The sequence below is a fragment of the Protopterus annectens genome, chromosome 3.part0 (assembly GCF_019279795.1).
Source record: "Protopterus annectens isolate FY-2018-M chromosome 3.part0, PAN1.0, whole genome shotgun sequence".
NCBI classification, from domain to species: Eukaryota; Metazoa; Chordata; order Ceratodontiformes; family Protopteridae; genus Protopterus; species Protopterus annectens.
Genome location: NC_056731.1, coordinates 1,840,189,515 through 1,840,208,602, shown reverse-complemented (window position 1 = coordinate 1,840,208,602; position 19,088 = coordinate 1,840,189,515). Strand labels below are relative to the sequence as shown.

Sequence of the window (19,088 nt, the reverse complement as noted above, 5' to 3'; positions counted from 1 at the left end):
ACTGGCATTACATTACAAGGGACACATGGACACTGCAAATAATAGACAAAGGATACAGGTTCCACTTCCACACTTTGCCAAGAAGAAATGGAATGCCAAACCTGCCACCAAATCAGAGGGCAGAGGCTTTAAAGCAGATCAACAACTTCCTTCAAATGAAAGACATAGAAAAGGTACCACTTTCAGAACAAGGCCAAGGATTTTACTCCAGACTATTCCTTGTCCCAAGAAAAGAAAATCAATGGAGGCCTATTCTCGACCTGTCCGCACTGAATACTTACCTCATTGTGCCAGATTTCAAGATGCTGACCCTTCAGCAACTTCTTCCCATGCTGGGCAAGGAGTCTTGGCTGGTGACTCTAGATCTCAAGGAGGCATACCTACATGTCCCTATTCGACCAAGTTGCAGACGACACCTCAGATTTCTTGCAGGATCAGAGCATTATCAATTCTCAGCATTGCCCTTTGGCTTATCTACTGCGCCCAGAGTATTCACGAAATGCCTGGCATCAGTAATTGCACACTGCAGACTTCAGGGGATTCAAATCTACCCATATCTGGACGACTGCCTAATACAAGCGGACAACAAGAAGAATTTGATAAAGGACTTGGCCTATGCCATCCACCTACTACAGGCCTTGGGATACACAGTCAACATCCAAAAATCAAGACTTGTTCCATCCCAAAGGATAACCTTTTTGGGTGCAGATCTGGACACAACCACCCAAACGGCCTTTCTCACAGAAGAAAAACAAAAACAACTTCCGGACTACTTCATGAATCTGACAAGACAAACTCAACTAACTGCAAGGAAAATCCTGCAGGCCCTGGGTTACATGGCATCCTGCATAATTCTGATACCACAGGCCAGGCTGCATATGAGAAAATTACAATGGTACCTAAGGAGTGTATGGTCTCAGCACAGTCACAGTTTGGAAACTTTGATACCAATCATTCCTTGCCTTCAAAAGGAATTCCTGTGGTGGGCTCAAGCCTGCCAGTCCAACAGAGGGTTGCCTTTCAATAAACCAAAAACAAAACAAACCATCACCACGGACACTTCAGACCGAGGATGGGGAGCACACATGGAGGGCAAATGTATCCAAGGCCTATGGTCCCAAGCACAGCTGTGCATGCACATAAACCAAAAGGAAATGCTAGCAGTGATGCACGCAATCGAGGCCTTCAAACCTTTCCTGCATCAAGGCCACCTGTTAATAAGGACAGACAACACCACGGTCATGTGGTACATAAACAAGCAGGGAGGCACACACTCCTACCCTCTATGCAGGCTGACTATGAATCTATGCCTGATACTCAATATCCAACTACAGTCCCAGTTGGTGCCAGGGAAAGAAAATACACTGGCAGACAGCCTAAGCAGAACTACCATGGATGCACACGAATGGATGCTGCACCCAGACATCTTCCAACTCATAACAAAAGCATGGGGAAAGCCGGAGATAGATCTGTTCGCCTCCCCCCTCAACCATCAACTGAAGACATTCTGCTCAAGAACATACCACCCACAAGCTTGGAGGGTGGACTCCCTCTCTTTCAGCTGGAAAGCTCTAAAAGTATATGCCTTCCCACCTCTCCCATTAATGTCCAAGGTTTTACTGAAGATCAGGGCAGAACAGCCAAGAGTGATTCTGATAGCTCCAGATTGGCCAAGGCAGCACTGGTATCCATTATTGAGGAGCATGTAACAGGCGAAACCATGGCCTCTCCCCCTATGGCCTCTTCTTCTGATGCAGAACAATTTCAAGATAATGCATCCCAACTTAAAAACATTGCAGCTAACTGCCTGGAAAATTCCTTAACTCTCCCTCAAAATATTTTATCACAGAGAGTAAAGGATATTATTGTGGAAGCTCGCAGGCCTTCCACAAGGAAGACATACTCAGCTAAATGGAAAAGATTTCTCATTTGGAACACAACAAAAGGCTTAGATGTGACAGTGGCAAGCATGACACATATTCTGGAATACTTAGCAGAATTGTTCCACAATGGCCTGTCCTATTCTTCCATTAAGATTCATGCCTCAGCAATTTCAGCAGAATACAATGTGAATCCACCTATCTTCTCGCACCCTCTCCTCAGGCAATTTCTGAGAGGGATCAAAAACATCAATCCTCCAAGAAAACCCCCTTTACCTGCTTGGGATCTCAACTTTGTGCTGGAGAAACTAACACTTCCTCCCTTTGAACCAGCAACATCGGCGGATCTACAGATGTCCTTCAAGGATGCATCTGCAGTCCTTACAAATGGGTTGTCCTGTCGTCAGGCAGCCCTTCGGTCGGCCGGATTCCAAAGTCCGGGTCCGGCTTCGGCTGGTGTCGCACTTCACCCGACGTCATCACTGCAGTTTTTCGGGTATAAAGGCATCAGCCGACGCCATCTTCCTCAGTCTTTCTTGCCGCGTGGCGCCCGAAGCAGAAGCTGTTCGCAAGTGCCGGTTGGTCAGATCCAGAGATTACTACTACCGAATACTACTTCGAAGACTTCTAAAAAGCTAAGTACCTCGTTGGGGACTCTTTCTTGCCTCAGCCGATGTCAGAGAAAGTGAATAACTGTTTATCTTGTGGGAAACAAATACCTCATAAAGATTTCCACTCCTACTGTATACATTGCTTAGGCCCAGACCACGACGTAGCAGCTTGTCTAGCCTGTGCTTCTTTTAATCGACGGACGCTTAGACGTCGGTCGGAGTTTGCTGAACAGATTTTCGCCTCTGATTTTGCCTATATTATGCCGTCGAATCCTCTGACAACGCAAATTTCCAAAAAACGAAAAGAAAAGGACCGACACTCGCGGTCCGTGGTTTTGGCTGAAACCGCGATTAAGCAAACCGCGAGTGTCTCGGTTTCGGCCGAAACCGAGCAAGCGGTTCTTTCTTCAGCCGAAACCATGCCTTCTACCGAGGCCTCCTCTAACCTGGTAGAATCGGCCTGAAATCCAACCTTGCGGTTTCTCAGGAATTATCAGACACTATTCCCCTAGATATTTCAACCCCTGCACGTGGAGCTGCTAGGCCTCCTGCAGCCATGTCTATTAAGGCCTTTGCCAGGGCTAAAGCAGCCAAAGCTTCAAAAACTGTGCCTGCCAAACCCCCCTCACACAGTCCCAGCACTAGCTCTCATATGCTTTCATTGGCTGAGGATCTAATTTCTTTAATTCGTGGATCCCAGCCTCATCCAGACAGGTCCTCTCTCCCACCTCCAGAAAAGAGGCCTAGAGCAGAGCCCCCTGAACCAGTATCCACTGATGATTCCTCTGATGACTCAGAACATACAGACCCTCCTGAGGCTTCTTATTCTCCTTACGAAGACTCTGATGGGGAAGAGTCCATCCCTTCAGCCTCTCCTCCTGAGGAATTTTCCTTTGGGGAAACCTTGCATGCTATGAGGGAGCAATTTCAGTGGCAGGGCCAAGATTTCTCAGACTCCAGGAAAAGGCTTAGAACCTTTCTACATTTGCCACAACATAGGCCTTTAGCTATACCTCCAGTTCTCTCGGTTGTAGATGATGCATTTAATGATGCTTGCACTGCTCCTGATTCATTACCTCCGGCTCCTGCTAAGCCCGATAGGTTCTACAGGGTCCCGGACACTCATCACCATTTATACAGACTATCTCCCAGGGCCCTAAAGCTGTAGCAGCTTCTTCTACTAAAAACCCCCTCCCCTCTGACAGGGAATCCAGGTCCTTAGAGAGATGGGGTAAAAAAGTTTACACTTCTGCTACTTTGTCAGCTAGGGCTTTGAATTGCCAATTTCATATGATTCAATATCAAGAGTTTATGCTTGACCAGTTAACTAAAAAGCTGTCCTCTGAAGAATCTTTAGATAAAAAAAAATATATGTTCAGGAAATGGTACATAACATACAGCAAGTTAGTAACCATTCTTTAAAATGTGGCTATGATGCACTGGAGGCTTCCTTTAGATCAGCCATGACTGGCACAGTTATCAGGAGACATGCATGGTTGAAAGAACAGGCATTACCAGACCATGTCAAATCAAAGCTTTTGGATGCACCCATGGACAAGGTCAATTTATTTGGTTCCCCTGCTCAGCAGGTACTAAAAAAGATGGAAGAGAAGGCGAAATCTGTACAAACAGTGAAAGATTTCTTACAGGTTCAACCTCCAAGGTTCAGCAGGAACTGGCCCTCCAAGAATTGGTCCTTTCCGGACACCTCTAAGACTCAGAGAGGCAGGAATAGGCGTTCTAGAGGCAGACACCAATCCAGGGGTGCCTACCGGGGACGTCAGTGGCAAGGTAACAACCAGCGAGGCACGGACACAGCCACCACCACTACAACAACTCAATCACAGTGACTTGACAGTAGCACCGCCTACCAGGGAACAACTAGAAGCACCCTTAGGCGGAAAGCTAACCTTATTTTCAAAAAACTGGCATTGCATCACAAGGAAAAAATGGATTTTGCAAACTATAGACCAAGGTTACAGGTTCCATTTCCATACTCTACCAGGGAAGAGAGGAATGCCAAACCTACCACCCACTCAAAGGACAGAAGCTCTAAAGCAAATATCTCAGCTATTAAGAATGAGAGCTGTGGAAAAGGTACCATCTATGGAGCAAGGAAAGGGATTTTACTCCAGACTCTTCCTGGTACCAAGAAAAGAAAACAAATGGAGACCCATTCTAGACCTGTCCGCTTTAAACACATTCCTCATTGTTCCAAAATTCAAAATGCTGACCCTACAGCAGCTTCTTCCCATGCTGGGCAAGGAGTCTTGGCTGGTAACTCTAGATCTCAAGGAGGCATACCTGCACGTCCCCATACGACCAATTTGCAGAAGATACCTCAGATTACTTGCAGGATCAGAGCATTATCAATTTTCAGCATTGCCCTTTGGCTTATCTACTGCGCCCAGAGTGTTCACGAAATGCCTGGCATCAGTAATTGCTCATTGCAGACTTCAGGGGATCCAAATTTATCCTTACCTGGACGACTGCCTGATACCAGGGGACAACAAAAGCAAGCTAACAGAAGACTTACAAAGAGTCATTTACCTGCTGCAAGCCTTGGGATATACAGTCAATATAAAAAAGTCAAGGCTGATTCCATCCCAAAGAATAACCTTTCTGGGTGCAGAGCTGGACACATCAAAACAAATGGCATTCCTAACTGCAGAAAAGAAAGAGCAACTACCCCTCTACTTCTTGGCATTAACAAAGCAGAACCATCTAACTGCAAGAAAAGTACTGCAAGCTCTAGGTTTCATGGCATCCTGCATAATTCTGGTTCCTCATGCCAGACTGCATATGAGAAAGCTACAGTGGTACCTAAAGAATTTGTGGTCCCAACACAAGCACAGCCTACAAACCAAAATTCCAGTAATCCCATGCCTGAAACAAGAGTTCCTATGGTGGGCTCAGGCCTGTCAATCAAACACAGGATTGCCCTTCTGCAACAGTCAACCAAGCCAAACCATCACGACAGATGCCTCAGACCTCGGTTGGGGGGCACACATGCTGGACAAGTGCATACAAGGCTTATGGACTCAAGACCAGCTGCGCCTACACATAAATCTAAAGGAAATGCTGGCAGTAAAATTGGCAATCCAGTCATTCAGACCATTTCTCCAAGAAGGTCAGTTGATGATAAGGACAGACAACACCACAGTTATGTGGTACATCAACAAACAGGGAGGCACACATTCATATCCTCTATGCCGGCTGGCACTGGAACTATGGAATGTGGCCCTGAGCTACAACATTCAGTTACAGGCAATTTTTGTACCGGGAAAAGAAAACATTCTAGCAGACATATTAAGCAGAACTACCACAGATGCCCACGAATGGATGCTTCATCCGGACATCTTCAAAGCCATCACAAAAGAATGGGGATTACCACAAATAGACTTGTTTGCATCCCCACTCAATCACCAGCTAAAGAAATTCTGCACAAGGACGTACCACCCACTTGCTTGGAAGGTGGACTCCCTATCTTTCAGTTGGAAAAACATGACAGCATACGCATTCCCACCACTTCCTTTGATGCACAAGGTGCTTCTGAAGATCAAAGAGGACCGTCCAAGGATCATTCTGATAGCTCCAGACTGGCCAAGACAATATTGGTACCCATTGCTGAGGAGCATGTCTCGGGAACAAATATGGACACTACCCCTGATCCCACTACTGTTAACGCAGAACAACTACAACATCCTGCATCCAAACCTGAAAACTCTGCAGCTAACTGCCTGGAACATTACATAACAGCAACTAACCCAAACTTATCTCAAAGGGTTAAAGACATAATCCTGGAGGCTCGTAGACCTTCATCAAGAAAAAATTATGCAGCAAAATGGAAAAGATATCTCATTTGGAGTACTGCAAAGGGAAAAGATGTGACACTGCTAAACATAGCCAACATCCTGGAGTACTTGGCAGAGCTCTTCCACACAGGCCTGTCCTATTCTTCCATCAAGATACATGCATCAGCTATTTCAGCAGAATACAGCTTGGATCCTCCTGTCTTCTCTCATCCTCTGCTCAGACAGTTTCTCAGGGGAATCAAAAATGTAAAACCTCCCAGGAAACCACCATTGCCAGCATGGGACTTGAACTTTGTGCTAGAAAAATTGACACTTCACCCTTTCGAGCCAGCAGCAACAGCAGAATTACAATACTTATCCTGGAAAACTGCATTCCTTCTGGCAATAACTTCAGCAAGAAGAGTATCTGAGTTACAAGCTTTAATGGCAGTACAGCCATTTCTTATCTTTCATCAGGACAGAGTTTCACTAAGAACCAATCCTACTTTTATGCCTAAGGTGGTATCTAGGGTATCCCTAAACCAAGCTATTCACTTGCCTACTTTCTTCCCAAATCCACAGAATAGAGGGAAAGACTTCTACACACCCTGGATATACATAGACAACTATGCTACTACTTGGACAGAACTAAAAGTAGCAGAAAAACTGACCAACTTCTTGTAGCATATGCAGCTGGGGTACAAGGAAAAGCAATTTCCAAACAGACAATTTCAAAATGGATAGGAAATTGTATTCGCTTTTGTTACTCCTTTCATGGAAAGACAGTTCCTGCAAACATCAGGCCTCATTCCACAAGGGCCACAGCCACCACTACAGCCTTCCTAAGAGGGGTGGCTACCAAGGACATTTTAGAAGCTGCTACATGGAGCTCCGTGCATACATTTGCCAAACATTTACAATTTACCTTTATACTCCAGATCCAGAGCAGGTTTTGCTACTGCAGTCCTGCAGGGGATCTTAACTACACCATATTTTTCTTAGTACCTCCTCCCCCAGAATGGCTATGATATTCTACCCATAGGTTATGACTGCAGATGCATCCTTGAAGGACATAGTACAGTTTTGTACCTACCATAAATGTAGATGTCCGATAGGTATGCATCTGCAGTCAGGATTACCCTCCTCCTTCCCCTCTGTGGTATTCTTAGGGTACTTGCCAGCCTCCATTAGCTAGCTGGGGGATCTATTATGGTGTATTTGTTTGTATATATATGTATATATTTTTTGGAAAATGTTTGGAATTTTACTGCATTCCTCCAAATTTGGCCTTCCTAGAGGGCACCTGGCATCTGGGGCAAGAAACACTGAGGAAAATGGCGTTGGCTGATGCTTTTATACCCCAGACGCTCTGACGTCGGGGAAAGTGCGACATCAGCCGAGGCCAGACCCAGACTTTGGGATCCGGCCGACCGAAGGGCTGCCTGAGGCAGGACAACCCATATGTTATGACTGCAGATGCATACCTATCGGACATCTACATTTATGGTAGGTACAAAACTGTACTTTTCTAATGTCCCCACCTCGGACATGGGGCCTTACAGTGTCTATCACCATGAACCTAAACACATGATCTTCTCCTGCTAACACATGTTTGGCAAGAGCATTTGTGGGCGATCTCACCCTTATACCATACAGATGTTCCCTTATCCTATTCCTAAACATCCTGTCAGTCTTCCCAACATAGAAAGGCTGACAGGTTTCACAGACCGCAAGGTATACCACATGTGACATGGCACAGTCTGCCATAGAGGTGAAAATATAACTATGTCCTGTATCAGGGTAGGTAAACTCCCCACTGGAATCTATGTATCCACAGAAATTACAGTGTCCACAACGGTGTGTACCCGAACCCAGTTTATGTTCCTGTTTGTCAAAAGGCTGACATAGGATCCTTTTCAAATTTGGCTTGTTCTTAAATCTAAATTTTGGTAGATCACCTACAATATTCCTAATATCAGGGTTAGTAGTTAACACCCCCCAGTTCTTATTAATCACTTCATATACCTTCCTATTATCTGTGGTGTAGAACATGGGTATCCTAATCTCAGAGGAATATACCTCAGGGATATCTTGTACTTCATATTCCATCATACTGGAAAAATAGGTGCTAGCTCTCCCCCATCTAAGGGAATCCAGTTCATATAATCCTTCCTCTGATTTCAACTCGACTATACCCTCACTTCTCAAATCTCTCTTTTAAGCCGCTCAACTCAGAGTGGTATCCCCCATCTGAGGCGTTGAACCAGGATACACACATCCCTTGTCCTTTAACCACGTTCTTAAGTACGTATTGGGGGTGCATACTGCACCTGTGTAACAGGGTGTTTGTGACATATTTTTCTGTATACACCTGTATTGATAAGTCCGTTATTTAACCTTTCAGTGTAGACATCCAAATATTCTATCCTGCTTTGGGAGGATGCCATGGTGAACCTTAAGTAGTCAGTTATCCAGTTCATGTGCATAACAAATGTTGTCAACTGATCCATATCCCCAGTCCAGATAAGAAAGACATCGTCCACAAAACGACGATAAAAGGGGACATGTCTCCTGAAGGCATCCACATAGAGAACAACATATCCTCTTCCCAGAGTCCCAAAAACATGTTGGCATAGCTATTGGCACAAGATGTGCCTATAGCTACGCCATCTCACTGTAAGTACATGACCTGGTCAAAGAGGAAGACATTGTTCTCAAGGGATGACCTCCAGGAAGAGACAAATCAGATCTATATGTCTCTCTCCATAATCACTGTATCTGATCAGGTATTGTTGAACTGATTCAACACCTGCCATATTGGGAATGATAGTGAAAAGAGACTGCACGTCTAACGTAACAAAAACCAAATCCGTGCCCAACTCTGACTCATTAGTGAAGCTATATAAATCCAAAAGGAAATGTTTAGTATCCCTAAGAATCACTGAATAGGAATATTGTAGGTGATCTACTGAAATTTAGATTTAAGAACAAGCCAAATTTGAAAAGGATCCTATGTCAACCTTTTGACAAACAGGAACATGAAATGGGTTCGGGTACACACCCTTGTGGACACTATAATTTCTGTGGATACATAGATTCCAATGGGAAGTTTACCCACCCTGATACACAGGACAGAGTTATATCTTCACCTCTGTGGCAGACTGTGCCATGTTGCATGTGATATACATTGCGGTCTGTGATACCTGTCGGTCTTTCTATGTTGGGAAGACCAACAGGATGTTTAGGAATAAGATAAGGGAACATCTGTATGGTATAAGGGTGAGATCGCCCACAAATGCTCTTGCCAAACGTGTTAGTGGCAGGAGAAGATCATGTGTTTAGGTTCATGGTGATAGACACTGTAAGGCCCCATGTCCGAGGAGGGGACATAAGAATTTGCACTGAGGGGAGGGAAGTGAAATGGATTTTAAGATTTAGGGCTGATAGAGGCAGAGGTCTCAATGAAAGAGCCTCCCTAAAGCCCTTTCTGAAATCCAAACTGCACGTTGGTTAAGTTTATTAATTTATTTATTTTAAATCAATAAAAGGTTATGAAATGCTTAGATTAACCATGTTATTTGTATATGTTGCTGCCATGTATAACTATATAGTTCATAAAATTATATAGCTTATTTTAGGCTAATATTGTCATGAACTGCTCTTTAATAATTTTATGTTTTTTTATATATACATATTTACATATTTAATGCTGCTATGAACACACACATACATATGTATATATATATATATATATATATATATATATATATATATATATATATATACATAGTTAATTTTTTGCTGTAGGATGCGTGTATATATGACAGAGACTTCTTATTTGTTTGGGAGATGTTTCTATATATTTGAAAACTGATTTAATTGATTGAATGTTCTGATTGGTTGAATCATAATATATTAGAGCAGTGAATTACACTATATTATTTCGTTGATGGTTTGAAGAATACAAGCAAAAGTGCTTACCAGTGTACACATTAAAGAACTATTTCTATTTTACGTACTGTTTCTGATGAATTTTTTAGCTCTGCATGTTTGTCTCAACTGCTTGGACTATACTTGTTAATTATTATATTTATTTAAAAAAGAAAAAAAAAATTCTACATATTACACTAACCATGACTATTCTGATAGCGTTAAACCTATATCACTAATTTACCCAGCAGAATAATGCAATAAGGATCAGGCCCAAGAGCAGCACGGCCATATTAGCATTGCATTGCAATACGTTTTAAATGATTAAATATTAAATTAATTTATTTTTAAAAACAGCCTTAAAAATAAAATACACACATTTCCACTTATAAAAGCAAACCATCTTAAAACAGCCACAAGAGCATGTACCTAGTAGAACACCAAATGCACTGCATTTACCTATGAACATAGCCCCTCAACAAAATAGTTATACAGACACTTTCACTTTTAAAAATAGTTCTTGCAAGTCATCACTAAACAACCACTATTAAAAATACTTATAGCAGTACATCTTAACTTCTTAAAGATAGCATTAAAAAAATAAATTACACACATTTCCACCCAAAAAGTACAAACTGACCCAAAACATTTCCATCTATAAACACAAAGTACCCTAAAACAGCCACAGTAACATTAGAAACATATCAAGTATACTGCATTTATCCATGAAGATTGCCCCCACCAGAAAAAAAAAATCTATACATGCATTTTAACCTTTAAAAACTACTGCTTCCACATCATCCCAAAACAACTAAAACTATAGAATTTATGTATTTATGTATATAAAATGTGTGTGTGTGTGTGTGTGTATATATGTGTATATATATATATATATATATATATATATATATATATGTGTGTGTGTATATATATATATATATATATATATATATATACACACATATATATATATATATATATATATATATATAATGTATGCGTGTGCGTGTGTGTGTGTGTGTATATATATATATATATATATATATATATATATATATATATATAATGTGTGTGTGTATATATATATATATATATATATATATATATATATCTATATATATATATATATATATATATATATATATATATATATATATATATATATATATATATATATATATATAATGTATGTGTGTGTGTGTATATATATATATATATATATATATATATAATGTGTGTGTGTATATATATATATATATATATATATATATATATATATATATATATATATATGTGTGTGTGTGTGTGTGTGTGTGTGTGTGTGTGCGCGTGTGTATATATTTCACATGTACATATTTCTTGTACCTTTAAAAACTACAACTTGCAAATCTCAAAATAACCACTGCACAGATTTAAATACCATACAGTGTGTCCATTTGCCTCTAAACATTAAAATGTTAAAAACTGAAATAAAACGCAGTATTCCCAATTTTATAAATGCTAAACTAATGTCTTTCGCCTTTTCCCGGAGTCGCCACAGCGGAACTTCGGTCCGTTCATGATTGGCAGTGGATTTTTTCGGTGCCAAGTTGCTAGCTCGACACCCAACCTTCAAAGAAGGCATGCCCATTCATGCACGCACCTATCTGCATGTCTTTAACGTCACTTTTCCACGGGGAGGACATGCAGACTCCACACAGAAGGCACTCCAGCCGTGAATCAAACCGGAGAACCAAAAGCTACAGACATAAAATACTATTTGTACTTTCTTACCATTACATAGGTTCATACTAGGCTATCTGCCCTAGGGCATTTATAAGCCTAGCCAGAGTGTGTTTGGCTTTCGCCACCCATTTTAAATTAATTTTGCTATGCCCTTTTTTGAGGTTAGTATACTGTGCCTCTGTCTAACAGTGACACAGAAGTCACAGACTTTGTTGGGCTGGGTGGCTTGCTGCCCTGCTGGAGTGGCTGGCTAGCTGACTGGTTGCTGGAGTGGCTGGCTAGACAGCTGGCTGGCTGCTGGAGTGGCTGGCTAGCTGGCTGGTTGCTGGCGTGGCTGGTTAGTTGGCTGCTGGAGTGGCTGGTTAGCTGGTTGGCTGCTGTTGTGGCTGGTTAGCTGGCTGGCTGCTGGAGTGGCTGGTTAGCTGACTGGCTACTGGAGTGGCTGGTTAGCTGGCTGGCTGCTGGAGTGGCTGGCTAGTTGGCTGGCTGCTGGAGTGGCTGGCTAGCTGGCTGGCTGCTGGAGTGGCTGGCTAGCTGGCTGGCTGCTGGAGTGGCTGGCTAGCTGGCTGGCTGCTGGAGTGGCTGGCTAGCTGGCTGGCTGCTGGAGTGGCTGGCTTGCTGGCTGGCTGCTGGAGTGGCTGGCTAGCTGGCTGGCTGCTGGTGTGGCTGGCTGATTAGCTAGGTAGCTGACTGCTGGAGTGGCTGGCTTCTGGAATGGCTAGCTGACTGGCTGCTGGAGTGGCTGTCTGTCTGGCTGGCTGCTGGAGTGGGTAGCAGGATGGATGGCTGCTGGACTGGCTAGTTGGATGGCTGGCTGACTGCTGGAATAGCTAGTTGACTGGCTGCTGGAGTGGCTGTCTGGCTGGCTGCTGGAGTGGGTAGCAGGATGGATGGCTGGCTGTCTGGCTGCATGAATGGATGGATGGCTGTCTGGCTGTCTAGGCTTTTAGACAAAAAAACCCAAATCTTAGTGTTTGTTTTGTTAGCCGCTGTAGAAACGCTATTAACAAACCGCTCTACAGCTACGATCTTTGTAGGGCTCTTCCTGCTCTTATCCCCACCTCCTTCATACATTGCAGCCAATTGCTGCATGATTTACAGGACCCAGACCTAACAAGAAATAGATCTGCCAGCAGGTCCGGGTTGATGGTGTATTTAATTGACTTGGAAAAGCCGGAAGTAATTGCAGCTTTTTCACAGCAATTCAGTGTGTGCAAAAAGCAAGACTTTTCAAGTCCTACTGGTTTGCACAGCAGCCAACAGGATAAGGTAGCTCTACCCATGAGTGTCCCACTGATAACAGGATGGGTGGCAACCTGCAACTAGATATAAAGATGTCATCAGCCTGTAAGTATGTATATCTTAAGGGGACACTTCAGTATGCTTTAATAGTGTTCCCTTATCATGCTCTGAAATCTGCAAATTTATTTAGCTGTGCTGCAGAGATGCCCTACAGCCTTTCTTAACACTACTGAGGAATGCCAAATATATGCATAAAACTGAGTGCCTCCGACACTTCAGTAGGCTCAGAACTGTATTAACAGAAATCTGTTTAAAAAAGGGCTCATAACTAGATATTCTGCATGTAATCCACTAAGAAGGAGTAGCGGAGCATACGTCCTACTGCATTCATATGAACAGTGCCCTAACCGAACAATCTAAATATTCCTTGTTTGGAGTTTTAGTTAATGCTGTTCATGTTTTAATTTCAAACATACATACCATTTGGTGGTAGTACATAGAGACTTGGTGTACAGCTGAAATTCTAGCTACACCCCCTCATTTTTGCAAACATGAGCAGTGTGACAAGGAGCTGTTGGCATCCTGAATCTAGCTGAAGTCAGGGAATGTATTCTTTCAGTGTAAATTGCTCAAGACAAAGGACTAATACTACTTTTATAGTGACTGAAATGCTCTGAAATATTTTAGTAAGTGCTGTGTCTCAGTCTTGTATACTTTTCGAGTACTCTGCTGTGTTGTTACATGTCACGCTAGTAACAGTAGTGTTTTTGCAGTATGGTTATCTATATTTCCCTGTTTGAATGCTAGTGCTAAGGAGGTGTCCAGGCGAATACTCTTAGGAAATAATAGTGTCACTGCTTGCGCAGTGACAGAAGAGTGAAATCAAGCATGTTGTAGGTAGGACAATATGCATTATGAAACTGATACATTTATGAGAGGTAAGGTACTAGTTTTCTGGAGGAAGTGCTTTCATACCTTTTTTCCAGACAACTTGTTAAATCAATACATATGTAGATAATTGTTTGGTTGTAACACCAGCCTAACCTGTTTTCGTAACCAAAAGAATGATCCTCCCCATTGTTTGCTATTTCAAAAATGTCAAAAAAATGTCATGCCATATGGCTGGGCTGGGCTGGTATTATGAGGATTTTAAAATGTGTAAAATACAAACGACACTGTACCTCTGTGGATGGTCTCTTAATCATTCTGTTTAACTAGTATATGCTTGGAGCATGCATAGTGTGTTTAGTCATATGCATTAAACAAGTCAAAGCACAAAATAAAGGTGGGTAGCTAAAGAGATCAGGTTTCAGTTTCCATTGGCTATCTGCCAGGATAAAGAGAGGCTTTTCTTGAGGCTGAGTGTGATGACTAATACTACAAGCCTTTTCTTAGTACTGTAAAGCTGTTAAGCTAGCTGCCTCTGCTTCCTGCAGTCTACGTGGAGCTGATAAAGCAGTCAGACTAATTTCTTGGGCTTTCATCATACAAGTAAGGTAAAGAAAGATGAAGCAGTTATATTAAATGTAACAGTAATAAATTATGTGTTTTGGGAAAGCTGTGTTATGTAAGGAACTTGACAGTAGTTAACTATACACCTTTTATTGCTACAGCAGCCTTCAAGGATGTCAGCGTTTCTGTATCAAGAGCTGCATTAGATTCTTGGGTCTGTGTTTGTAGTGGGACTGCATTAAAGTGCAACCGATGATTCTGGTATACTGATAATTCATTGCGTATGTAGTATGATCACTGATTGTGGTGTGGTGATTTTATTTCATTGAGAAAACTTTGTAACAATTGGTATGCTGATGTTTGCCGTGATTTATCTGTTTAGCTGAAGAGTAAGTCTGCGCATTTCATTGGCACTTGCCACAGAAATTCAGAAAGTTGCCAGATGCCTTTTATGTTATTAACTTTGATTAGACATTGTAAAAGAACAAAAAGTAACTTTCTGGTTTACATGGCTGTCCATTCTAAAATGAGAAACAGTATCTCACTGTCAGTAGGGTTCTCATTTTTTCATCCATTATATTCTTAGTGCGAATTCCATGTTTCATTTACCTTATATGCTGGACTTGTTTTGTTTCTAGATTGTATTCTGCGATATGCATGGTAGCAGTTTTTACACAGTTTGGCATTTTAGCACCATTGTATTTCATATGACGGCTACTGCTTTTTGTTGTATAATGCTCTGAAGTAATTGAGAATGCCAGCAGAAATTCAGTACTGCTTTCATGTTTATAATTGCTTTTAGTGGTTTTCTGAATGCTTAAATGTATATTGTTTCTTATGTTTCAGAGCATCACCCTGATTATAAAAGTTGGGGAGGTAGCAACAACAAAGTGGCAATAATGAGTACTTGGATGTTGGAGTGGGTGTGTTTCTAGCAGTGCCTCAGGAACCTGCTTTTAGATTTGTCTTTATTTAAGTATTATATAGACTTTATTTGTAAAAACTTTGCTAAATTATGTGACCAAACTGATAGTGAGGGTTATAAATTATGAAGAGGAGCTGAGGCACCTAAGTACGCTACAGAAATGGTCATGTTAGCCCTGGGTACCATACAGTATTATGTGGGTACTATTTTAAAAAAATAAAAGTAGGACATTTATTTGTTTTGCACAAGTCTTGAAAGATGTCTATAAGCAGAAAAAAGTTTATAAAATCTTCTCAAATTGTGTGCATCACTTTATCATAGTAGTCAGTAGAGTACTGGGCAAACACTATCCCACTGCTAGAAAAAGGATGCAGGGAAACCATTGACCTTTAATAAGCTCTAACCTCAGATCTTTAATGAATGAAATGAACAAGTTGTAGAAACTTTCAGTAATCACACCAACTACTAAACTCTTTAGTAATTTGAAAAATATGTAAGGTAGAGATCAAGCTAAAGATTTACATTTACAATGACAACTTTCCACAGAGGCCTGTAACCCCAAGTGGTTCCAAAATGTAATAAAATTCAAGTGAAGAGTCGATTACCGAGGTGTTCCAGATTTCCATTTCTAATCAGAACTACGTGGTCAGAGAGTAACCAGTAAACAAATTCCAGGGGAAACCTGTAGTAGTAGTACAATTTTGGGTTTACCTGCTTTTTATATAACCTTTATTATTAAGTTATTTAAGAAAATGTGCACTGGCTCCCAGGCTTACTTCCACCTAGTCGTGCTACACATAGGCAGCACCCCCCCCCCCCATCCAGTTGGAGAGAGTTTTTTTTTCAGTCTGTCAGTCAGTGGTCATTAACTTAGCCCCACTAGCCAATCACCTGACATTCTTTCTTCACAAAACTGTTGGCAAACTCATCCCCCTTTCCCCAGTAGGATCTTGATGTTTTTCAACCAGTCCATTTTTTTATGCTAAATATCAAAGTAATTCTTGACCAAGCCCACTGTCCTTAATCAAATAAACTGCCTCAAGTGTTCAGTTTCCTTTTGTATTGGTTTGTTTTCATTGTTTGTAAGAATGTATAAGTGCAGTGAAGCTTCATGGCTGAACTTGGATCTGATGAATACCTTTTGTAGGAAAACAGTCCTCATCACTTGAAATAATCTACACTTATTCTGACAGTGTGAAGCATATGTTTTCCTTTTAAATGCTTATTTTTTAATCTTATAGTTTCATATATGGCTAAAACAAAATTTTTGTGGTCCTTTACATTTACTACCAAAAGGTTAGAAGATTAGGGGAAGAGCTGAAGAATTCTAGAAAGAGGACGGTCTCTTGCTATTTTTCATTGGAATATAATAAACCAACTTTCCTACTTTTCCCCCACAAAACCAGTTTTAAACATCCTAACGAGACACACAGACCTGTCAGAATTTAAAACCATGATATGCACTCCAGTCATCCTATTCAGAATGTAAGGACAAATGCCTGTAGTTCAGATCCAACCACCTTGTCAAAAGCTAACATCTTTTTAAACAGACCTTTATTTCAGTTTTCCTTTCTTTCTTGGGCAAAATTCTGTTTTTGCAAAATTGCAATAAGGGAAATAAGAAAATGCTTTGAAAAATTAAGAAAATCTATGTTAATCTTAACATTGTCCACCCTGCTTCTCTCAAAGTTCAAACTTTCCACACCAAATAGCCCATATTTTCAACTTGTCATTAATAGACTTCTTCTCCTAATAATTTTACATGCTTAAACACACTTTTTACATACAACTCTGTTGTCTTTCGGCTTTTCCCGGTTAGGGGTCACCACAGCGGAACTCCAGTCCGCTAATTATTGGCAGTAGATTTTGATGAACGCCGAGGTGCCAGCTCGACGTTCAACGAAGGCATGCCCATTTACGCATGTCTTTCGAACCCCCACCCAACCGCGGGGAGGACATGCAGACTCCACACAGAAGGCACTCCCCACACTCCAGCTGAGAATCGAATGGGAGAACCTCTTGTTGTGAGGCAACAACGCTACCACTGCACCACCACGGATATTCTTTATATGCAACTCAAAAAAAAAAACAAGAACTCCTCAGCTGATTTCCACACATCTCTAATCCTTGCCCTATCACCCAATTATTAGAACACTTCAATATATATGGGCTTGTAATAGCTTCACATTATGGGTTCAGAAATGGCCATAACAACCTTACTGACCTCTAAATCTATACTGTACTGATAAAATGTATTCAGAATCATCTTATCAGGGCTTTTGAGAGTGTAAACCACCAAATCTTCTTACAGCAATTATAATCAATCAGTTTTAGGTCTACTGTAGTTTCCTTGCTTAAGAGTTACCTGCATAATAGAACATTTGAAAGTCAAAGCAGCCTGATCTAATCACAACTGAAGACCAGTTTTACTGCAGGAAATCCCTTGGCCCAATCTTATCTTAATCTTTTAAAATGATATTACTGTAATCACACTGTCCTCAGATATCACCCTGTATGCAAATTATATCCTACTGCACAAAACAGGTCAAAATACCCAGAATTATAACAAGAAATAGAAAAGGACTTCATTTCTTTGTCCATATGGTTAACTAAAAATCTGCTAATAACCAATTAACAATAAAACTGCTGTTGCGACATTCAGGACATCAAATAAAGTCTGATCTGTTTATCCCACTAAAATTACCATTCCCACTAAGTTTGCATAAATACTATACAATAATATAAATATTTAGGTCTTAAGACTTGATCCCACTGTTTCCTTTAGGAGTCACATGAAGAATGACACTAAAAAAAGTTGCCCAACTTAAAGCAACCTGTTCTATTTTTAACCTCCTTAGCCAGAAGCTAGAAGAGCAGTAACTAAGAATGTACTAATTTGTAAATTAGAATATTCTCGTCCCAAACCAACCTTATACTCTGCTCACAACACCAACATAATATAAACTACCACCAATGGAATCTGTAGAATTATAAATCTGCCCTGTCTCACAATGAGCAACACTTTATCTCACTCCAAAAAATCCATGTGCCCACTTACTGCAGTTAGATGCACTCTCCTCTTATCCACCCTTGCCTTCAAAATCCTCCATGAAGACTACTGCCCTTTTTTGGTTCTAAACTACAAGTAAATTACTTGTAGTACTCTCCACAGAACCAAGTTAACAATGCACTTATTTATACTAACGAGGACTTAATTCAGTCTGATTCTTGAAGAAAGACAAAATATTTTTCCTGCCAACTGGAACAACCTTCCGCATTATCTTTTAAGTTGTTTAAACTATTTTTTTTCCTGAATAACTACTACTTTTAAGCTAAGGATTTATATTGACTGTTTCATGACTTTCATGAACTTTTAAATTGGTGCTCACTTTTTTTTTGCTTTTTTGGTAAGAATTGGTTAAAAGTTGTTTAAACATTTTTTTTCCTGTGGAGAAACTGTTTTTCTTTATTTCAATTTTTGGGGCGTGGGAAGTGGTTTTTACTGTGTGTGTCTGTGTGTGTATGTAGG

At 41.0% G+C, this 19,088-nt stretch overlaps 1 protein-coding gene across 5 annotated transcripts in view; it reads left to right on the top strand.

The window, feature by feature from the left end:
• GUK1 (guanylate kinase 1) overlaps positions 1–19,088 on the top strand; it is a 1,109,311-nt gene that overhangs the window by 299,115 nt on the left and 791,108 nt on the right. The window contains exon 1 of one of the 5 annotated variants that reach the window (XM_044065889.1): positions 13,268–13,287. The exons of 2 other annotated variants lie outside the window; for them this stretch is intronic. In XM_044065889.1, the coding sequence (XP_043921824.1) occupies positions 13,275–13,287 (13 nt within the window). In that variant the 5' untranslated portion in view covers positions 13,268–13,274. Of the gene's footprint in view, positions 1–13,267; positions 13,288–14,573; positions 14,679–19,088 lie in introns of those variants that run through there. 2 more of the 5 variants (XM_044065891.1, XM_044065892.1) reach the window with 2 other exon arrangements.